The sequence below is a fragment of the Danio aesculapii genome, chromosome 14, assembly GCF_903798145.1.
Source record: "Danio aesculapii chromosome 14, fDanAes4.1, whole genome shotgun sequence".
Classification (NCBI taxonomy): domain Eukaryota; kingdom Metazoa; phylum Chordata; class Actinopteri; order Cypriniformes; family Danionidae; genus Danio; species Danio aesculapii.
Window position 1 is genome coordinate 28,170,302 of NC_079448.1, and position 9,490 is coordinate 28,179,791.

At 39.1% G+C, this 9,490-nt stretch overlaps 1 protein-coding gene across 2 annotated transcripts in view; it reads right to left on the reverse strand.

Moving 5' to 3' along the window:
• fat2 (FAT atypical cadherin 2) overlaps window positions 1-9,266 on the reverse strand; it is a 78,621-nt gene extending 69,355 nt beyond the window's left edge. For both annotated transcript variants that reach the window (XM_056471894.1, XM_056471893.1), the window contains exons 1-3: window positions 9,063-9,266; window positions 1,197-4,484; window positions 439-750 (exon numbers count right to left, since the gene is read on the reverse strand). In XM_056471894.1, the coding sequence (XP_056327869.1) occupies window positions 439-750; window positions 1,197-4,455 (3,571 nt within the window). In that variant the 5' untranslated portion in view covers window positions 4,456-4,484; window positions 9,063-9,266. The remainder of the gene's footprint in view (window positions 1-438; window positions 751-1,196; window positions 4,485-9,062) is intronic.
• Between the last annotated feature and the right edge of the window lie 224 nt (window positions 9,267-9,490).

A 9,490-nucleotide genomic window follows, 5' to 3' on the forward strand; every position in this document is an offset into this window, starting at 1 on the left:
AAACCAAGGCTTTGACGTCTTTGTAATCCTTGTATATTAGTTCAGGGTGGGGTAGTTTGAAACAACAAAGAGACGAGACATGGTTAAGACATGTGCAAGCTTGCAACGCTGGTTAATGCGGTTCTAATTTTCATAGCTACTGTTCAAAGGCTAGGTTCAGCAGCTACAAAAAAAGGGTCAGAGGTGTTTGTGTTGCTTTGTGGGCCTGCTAAACAACTATCCTCACCCATGACACAAAATGACACACTGATCACAGTATTCACAATAATTAGAGGGCCTATTCATTGTGCCCTTGGCTGCTTTATAAAAAAAAATGTGTGCCTAGACATGTTCAATCAATCCATCAAAGATTGCGTTATAGTATGACATGAATCACCAGCTTGTGCTGTTTCATGATTCACATACTTTCTGGTGGACCGTTTGAAGTATAAAACTTACCTGTTTTTGAATCGATGGTGAAATATACACGCTGAGAATCAAGGATCTGGAAAGCAAGCTTCCCTTCAGAGGACTTGTCCATGTCTGTGGCAGATACTTTCAGCACAGATTTATCTTTTGGCAAATTCTCTTGCACTGAGCCAAAGTAGACAGGCTGGGACAGCTCAGGGGGATTGTCATTAATATCCCAAACTTCAATGTAGACCTCAGTCCAGGATACTAATGGTATAGTGCCCAGATCTTTTGCATAAACAGTCAGCCAATAGTGTGGCACAACCTCACGATCCAGAAGGCCTGCAGTCTGAATAACACCTGTAAAATGTAATTTTCCAGAATTACTGTGTGATAACAGTAGCAATATAATGGGCCGAAACATTAACCATTAAATGAGTCCTTGTATTTATATAAAAGTAATGTTAACAGGCATCAATCTGAAATCGCCTCCTAAACCAGTTTCCACAAGAACTGTGAAACTCAACCCAATAATTATGTACTTAGGGAAGAGTACTGCATGTAATGTGGCAGGTGGTGTTGAGGTAATAGCTTTTCAAATTCTTACAATCTTTCGAGAAAAAGCCATATATCACTTTGTCTTTACATATGTTAGTGAAAAACTTTCTGGAAATGTCTAAACATGCAGTCTTGACCCAATATGCTAAAGGCAACTGTAAAAGAGAAGGTCAATAATATCCATGATGTATTTTCCTGTCAAGTAAAGAGTGCAAAGTGTATTTTAAATAATGTAATCACTCGCATACCTGTTTCTTCATCAACCGTGAAGACGCCGAGCCCTGAGCCATCATGGATGTAGTATCTGACAACTCCATCTCGTCCCAGGTCGTTATCTACAGCAGTTAGTGTTAGGACTGAGGTTCCTGTTTTAGCATCCTCCATAACGGCTGCTGTATGCACCGGTTCACTAAAGAGAGGCCGGTTCAGGTTTTCGTTGACATCTAATACTTCAATCTCAATAAAACACGAAGATGATAAAGAGCGGGGCTTTCCATGGTCCACAGCTCGAACTGTTAAATTATAAAACTGCCGCTTTTCAAAGTCTAATTCCCGCTCCAAAGTCAAACAACCTGTGGAAGTATCAAGAAAAAAGGTTCCTGATTCGCTGTTTTTCAGGTTGTAGCTTATGAGACCTCCGCTCTCCAGATCTAAATCAAAACTTTCGACCCATAGCAGCACTGTGCCTGGAGGAACGTCCTCAGGAACTTTGATCTTGTAGACTGTGGGTACAAACTTTGGAGGATTGTCATTGATGTCCTCCAGAACAACAACCACATCGGTAAATGAGAAAAGCTGTGGGTCCGGTTTGGCTTGATCTCTGGCCTCAATTGTTAGGTCATATCTCCTGAAGGTCTCCCTATCTAATGGCCCGATTACTTTCACCACCCCTGTGACTTCATCTATCTGAAACAAATCTGTGAAGGTAAACAGCGAATATTTAAATGCTCCATTGTTATCCAAGTCAAAGTCGACTGCATTGACTTTGAAGATGCTTTTGTCAACCTCTGTGTTTTCTGGGATGGTTACAACATATCTTGACTGAGAAAATAATGGAGGATTATCGTTTGCATCAAGAATATTAACAGCAAGAAGTTTCCACGTAGAGGTTTGCGGATATCCCAAGTCATAGACTGTTATGTTGAGAATGTAAAACTCTTTCTGCTCTCTGTCCAAAGCACAAATAACCGTCAGATCCCCTGCATTCACATCAATAGTAAAGCATCCGTCCTCATTTCCACTTGAAATTGAATAGACAAGCTTTCCGTTAAAGCCAGAGTCATTATCAGTTGCATTAAACTGCAACACAGATCTATTGAGAGCAAAGTCTTCCCTAATGTCAATTGAGCCTGGTGTGCCAATGACAAATTTCGGTGAGTGCTGGTTAATTATATGAACATCTGAGATGGACTCCTCTTCTTTGATGTTGAGAGATGGCCTAAATGACTCAATAAGCTTCTCTGTCAACTGCCTAGTAATTCCGGTCTCCTCGCAATGTGTGGTGGCACCTTCGCCATTGTCTGTGATGCTCACAGTCACAGTGTTGGGGTCTGCACTATATGTGCCATCAGTTGCTGTTATTTTAAGTGTATACAAAGAATGTTCAGTGTCTTTGTAGTTTGATGGAATGGTCTTAGCCAGTTTGATGGTGCCAGAAACGGGGTCAATTGCAAACAGTCCATCATCGTTTCCAGATTCTATCCTGTATACGATCTGCTGCAGCTCATCCAAATCAAGTGCTGATATTTCTGCAATGCTTTCCCCCACAGCAAAGTCTCGGGGTATGGAGGCATTGCATGCCACCCGCTCAAACACTGGAACATTGTCGTTGACATTGGTCATGGTGATAGTTACAGTGCATTCGCTCACCCTGTTAAAAGGGTTGCCACTATCAGAGGCCCAGATACGTAGATGGTACCATCTTTTCATGAGCTCATAATCAAACTCCTGAGAGGTAGAAATCACACCAGTCAGTGGGTCTATGCTGAAAGGGACAGGACCTGTGTTTGCTATAGCGTAGGTCACAAAACCATTGTTATCTTTGTCCACATCAATAGCAGAGACAGATAAGATACTTGTTCCGATTCGCACATTTTCAGGCAGAGAAGCCTGGTATGAGGGTAAAGTGAAACTAGGGGCATTATCATTTTCATCAGTTATATCCACAATGACACGAGTAACTGCTTCCCCGTCATTTGCTGTGACATCAAACTCATAATGATTTTGTTTTTCAAAGTCAAGAGACTGAGAAGTCACAATTACACCAGTTTTGGCACTGATTTTGAATTTATAGCTATCTGGGTTTTCTTTGATGCTGAATGTCGTGTTTTTTAAACTCAACCCAACAGAAACTCTAACTACATGAGTTTTTGGTGGAGAAAATTCACTGAGGGTTACGTAGTAGAGCTCTTGTTCGAACCTCAAGGGTTTTGATTGAAGAGGAGGTGGAATGTGCACAGTTTTTATTGGAGTTAGCAAAGGAGGGTTGCTTCTGTCTTTGGCCTGAAGGGAAATGTTTAGTCCAAATGGGTTCTGTGACCAGTCAATCCATTTCGTTGAGACCAGCTGAAAGCCACCATCATAAAAAGTTGAGGGAATTATCTGAAAGCAATTCAGTGGATCTCCTTTAACTATACTTAAAGATGCCGTTTTTTCCTTCTCTTTCGGTTCCATCTTAATGTTTACACTTATTTTGTCATCATTCGTTAGCAGACTCTCTGCAGTGATTGGTGCAATAATGGTAAAATTCTTTTCTACCTTTTGGATCTTCACAACAACCGTTGCTACATTTCCAAATTTCTGCACACCAGAGATTTTCTTTTTCCTGTCCTCTGCTAGCACTGTCAGGTCATACCTATCTCTCTGACTGGCGTCAAGTCTCTTGACAAGTGTAACAGTCCCCGTGAAAGGATCAACAGCAAACGGGTGTGATCTAGTGGTGAATGAGTAATAAAATTCAGCATTGCTGCCAATATCAGCATCCGTTGCACTCACTCTCACCAGGCTGGACTTGATTGGTGTGTCCTCCTTAATTACCACATGATAAGAGGCAGGGTAGAAGAGCGGTTTCAGATCATTTGTGTCAAGCACTTGGATCAATACCTTTGTTCTAGCTCGGTTGTCAAAAGTGCTTTCTGTAGCCTCAACAGTGAGGGTGTAAATGTCTCTGACCTCTCGGTTGAGCACAGCTGAGTTACTGCTTCGGGTTATGATTCTCAGAAAGGAGAAATCTCCTACATCTTCCTTCTCTGTCTGGAAAAGGCCATCCTCATCACCAGAGACAATCTTGTACTTGATGTTCCAGAAGGGATCAGTGAGTATTATGCCCATCCGGACTGAGCTCTCCACATAGGTCTTGGGGGCAGAGTTCTCATAAATGCTGGCATTATACAAATGATGGGTGAACCTCAGCAAAGAGCTGTCCTTAACCAGGCTCCCATGACATCTGGTTAGTGTTCCTAGGACTGCTATGACAGTGAGAATTATGGCTGTGTCTGTGAAAGACATTCTCACTGTCTCAACATGGACCCGCAGACCTGAGGAGAGTGAAACAAATGTTTAAACTCCTTTATTGTCTGACAAAGAGACCACACAGTGTCAAGACATGGTCCTATAATGAGCTGATATGTCAGAGTAATATAACCACATACTGAAACATGAAAGGACAAAACACACACACACACACACACACACACACACACACACACGCACGCACACTCATCTTATTGTCTGTTTCACCTAGTAAAAGATCATAGTCGGGTATTTTTGTCCTGTTTTGACATGCCTTGACATGAAACTTGACATTGTTTAACCGTGAGAACAGAACTAAAACTTTTTAAACCAGGTGAGACATTTTTCATTTTCAGATGATTTTGTCATGCAGTCATCTTTAACTAAAAGTAATTTACAATTTGCATATGAAAATGGGCCTTGACAAACTATCCAAGAAAGGTTGAAAAATCATATATTTGTGGTATGTATGTTACTGATCTCTCAATCCATATTTTCTCAAGCTACAACATATTTTTTAGCAATATACCACATCACTATCCACCCAGATATTTCATATAGGTCTACTAGTAAATTTAAAATACATTCTTTCTTCAAAATTAAAACCCCAACCTACCCAGCGGGCACAGGACGTCAATATGATGTTAGATTGACGTTAGCTATGTTTCCATCCAAAAATGCTAATTAACTTTATGCGCAAAACTGGATTAATCGCACAAAAAATATGTGCGAATAAAGCAGCGTTTCCATCCAATGAGTCAAAGCAAACAAAATCGTCACTTCCTGATTAACTGGCACCAAATATCAACATTAAAAACTGAATTTGATGCGATAGGAGAAGCTGCGTGAATCTTTTCTTCATTTAACAAATGACCTGCTCCTAAGACCTGCTCCTAAGAAAGCAATCCTGACACGCAGTGAACACATGGTGGCGTTTAAAGGCATGAGCCGCGGAGGACAGACACTCTTGATTCTGGAGGTCATTAATAATATAATAACAATAATACTGAAATGGTTAAGGCTTTTTAGAAATGTGCTCAGCCTGCTGGTTTGTCCATTCACACACATTTTTATCAACACAAGATCTCTTATAACAAAATCATACAACGTTTTTTTAATGCGCATACTGGAATTTGTTCTGTAAAAGTGTTTCCATCACAGTTTATGCGCATCTTTTCTTATTGAATAAAAACTTTATCCTTATCAGTTATGCGCAAATGTTTTTTTGATGTCAGAACCCCACATCTGGCTGACATCAATGTCCAATGTTATACAGACAATGCATTTTGGTTACTTTCCTAAACGTAAAATCAACCAAATACCAACGTCTAATGATGTTACAGTTTGACATTATGTAGACGTTACCAATATGACGTCTATCAAACGTTGGATTTTAGTTGCCATACCTTCCGAATAAATATCAGTATTTGACGTTAATATGATATTGGTTTAAGACGTTGACCCGATGTTGGATTTTGGTCACTTTCCAACACAACCTAAAATCAAACAATTATCAACATCATTTGATGTTGTTATTGGACGTCAAAATAGCATTGTCCTTAGGCACTGGTGACCTCAACCTAACCTACTATTGACGTCTTTTGACACTTTGTGTCTGCTGGGTAGTTTCTGATGTACTAAGTTTTTATTTCAGATGCTACTATAAATAATAGCATTCACTTACAGGGTTAGTTCACCCAAAACTGACAATTCTGTCATCATTTACTGACCCTTCACAAACCTGCTTGAGTTTCATTTTTCTGTTGAACCCAAATTAGTTATTTTGAAAGATGTTGGAAACATATAATGATTCATTTCAATACTATTTGTCCTACTTGATATCAATGATTAAAATGTTTAAAAAATATATTATTTTGTGTTCAGCTTATATTTTAGGATATTTCAGGATATTTTAAAAGTTTACTTTACTTAAAATAGGGGGACACGATGGGACAGTGGGTATCGGTCGCCTCACAGCAAGAAGGTCGCTGGTTCGAGCCCCGTAGGTTTCCTTCGGGTGCCCCGGTTGCCCCACAGTCTAAAGACAGGTGAGCTGAAAAAACTAAATTGGCTGTAGTGTATTTGTGTGAATGCAAGAGTGTATGGGTGTTTCCCAGTGCTGGGTTGTGGCTGGAAGGGCAGCCGCTGCGTAATACCAAATGCTGACTAACTTGGTTCATTCCGCTGTGGCGACTCCTGTTTAATAAAGGGACTAAGCCGAAAAGAAAATGAATGAATGAGTGAATGAACTTTACTTAAAAACAGGGAATTTTATATCTAATTTAACTAACTACACTAGCGTGGGGCAGTAATTTAAAAAAGAGACGTCCAAAAGCTGAACAAGTCTAAGCATATTTAAAGTATAATTCTTTGTCAGTCTATTTATATTTATGTACATGTGTGATAACAGTTCTAACCGCCATAAATCTCTTTGTATAGGGGTGGGGGGTGTAGAGCAATATTTCCTGGAATGCAAGTTAACCACGCAAAGAGGCACGAACAGAGAATTAATCTGTGCTATACAAGGTTGACCTAAAACTTGAAAGAGTTTCCACGTAAGTCCGTTTTAGCAGCAACAACTTTTTAACCCTTTTGAAATCTCTTGAAATCCATCAGGTAAAAGTTGTGAAATCCCTCAGGGTGAGTCTGTTAGCAGTAGGATGTGCCGTGTGCTGCCCTCCAGCCTACACTCTCACAGCTACCTGCCGCCACACGCTCAGCCAGGCAGCACACACTCAGATCATATTTCACTATCAGTTCTTACTTTGCCAGTTTTGCTAGATTTAATGACATTTAAAGATACTGTGAACAGTTTAGCATGCTAGCACTCTTGTAATAATACTGTGTAAATCGAATTGTAAGTCAAAGTGTAGTTTGTCATAGTCTAGTCACAAAAAACTATTCAAGAAGTCACATCAAAGCAAACTCTATAGAATGTGTTTAAAACAAATCTTGTAAACCACAAGTAAGCCAATAAACTGCACCTTTTGTATCTACTGCTGTACTGCAATTTTTCATTTCCTTTTTAACTATCTGTACAAGAGTAATTATGACTTTCTCCAGCACGTGTTTCATACTTTGTGGTACATTAGTTACTATAGGATTACACTAGCTCTTGCTGTTGGTTTATTGTTTGCAAAAGTTGTGGCCAGAGCCAAGCATCAACATGCCCACAGATGCGTCATTTTCAACAGAACAGCTAGTTCAGTTGTGCAGAGGCATTACGGATGACGTTGAATAAGACTTCCTTCCAAGTTTTTTTCTTTTTCGAACATGTACCTACTAATGAAGACAAATGCAGTAGCTAAGTGAACTAACGAGGGCATATGTACACATAGTAGAAGCTTAAATTCTTTCTTATATTCTATATTTTCTTTCTAATATGCATTATTTGTAAAAAAAATATATATAAATCTTGACAGCATTTTAGGAGCATTCAGAAGGTCCCCTATCTGTCTATGGACATGAGGACCTCACATAAATTCCCCCACGTACACACCTAGTGCCACAGGGAGGCAATTATCTAAATTGCTAGAAGGGCTTCAGAGAATGGGCAGTTTAGACAAATAGCCTAATCTTAGTTTACTTTGCCCCGGACATTAAAGGTGACCACCTTTTGGTGTGTACTTCATGTTTCACCACCTTCTAATCGAGTGTGGTACCTCAAAATGTATTCATTTTTAATATATTATCTGTATGAATGTATTTCATTTTGACCCAGATTACTTTGGGCCCAGTTGTATTATGTTCAAAAGATTAGATCCTGTTCATATTACAGGCAAGTCAAAGAGTTGAACTAATGATAAGAGAATATTGGCTTGTCGATTATAAAATAAACTATATTTTTATCACTTTTAGACAACTTGTTCACTGTAAGTATTGTTGTAACTCACATTATAGTATCAATAGATTATATAAGTTTGGTTAGAGTTTGGGTTAGCAAAACACACTGACATTTACAAAATAGTGACTAGTTAAAGTATTGTTAAAGTATTGTCTTGTTATATTGTCTAGCTGACCTACAGTTGTTACACATTAGTAATTAGAAAATTACTGAAGTCAATTTTACTGATCTTTTAAATGAAAAACTACACTTCGGTGGAACAGTACTAAATTTGTTTCATGAAAACTTGATAACTTGGTCTGACTACTTTGTTTGCCTGTTTATCTCTTTAAAGCTGCTTTGACACAATCTGCACTGTATAAAGAGCAATGAAAATAAATGTGAGTAGACTTAAATGTCTGTTAGAGATCATAAAAATAAAGTGTTCGCAGATATTAAGCAAACAGTCTTAATTTTATGGCTGCTAGTTGGCATGTATTTGCAAACTCAACAGTAAAAGAGCACCATCAAAATAAAGTGTAACCCCACAATATTTAAAAGCAGGAATTGTTTAATTAATTTATTTTAAAAATATACTTTTATCTAACTTTAAAAGTATAAATATACTAGCATAACCCACAGGAATGTTTACAATCCCACAAAGCCCAACAAACATGCTTTTGGATATTCACACATGCAATGCTAAAACCCACCAAATGCAGCAATACAGCAATGACATTAAGCAAACTGAAAGCACATGTCTGACCTCTCAGAAACTCACCTGAGGTCCTCGACTCCAGCTACACATAAAACTTTTCCCAAAGTCCTCACACCTTTGGTATGACAGTATTCCAATGCGGAAATAAAACCAACTGCTTTTCATCCATACTGACTGCAAAAAAACTAAAATCCTACGGTTGGTGGTTCTGGCTAATTTGCCATGTTCCTGAGAATAGAGCTGCAAGACTGTTGAGACACCTTATTCCCTGAGGAATCAGGTTGATCTTCTCCTCCCCAATCCTGATGACACAGCCCCTCCCTCAGAAACCCTCCCCTCCCACTAAACTTAAACTCAGCCCAACACCCATCAGCCGGGCACACAGATTGGAGGAGGTTTTTTACCCTTTCTCTGTGTGTGTGTGTGTGTGTGTCTGTCTGTCTTATTTATTTTGAGCTTTAGGTGAGGCACAGCTAAGTTTTACACAAAGT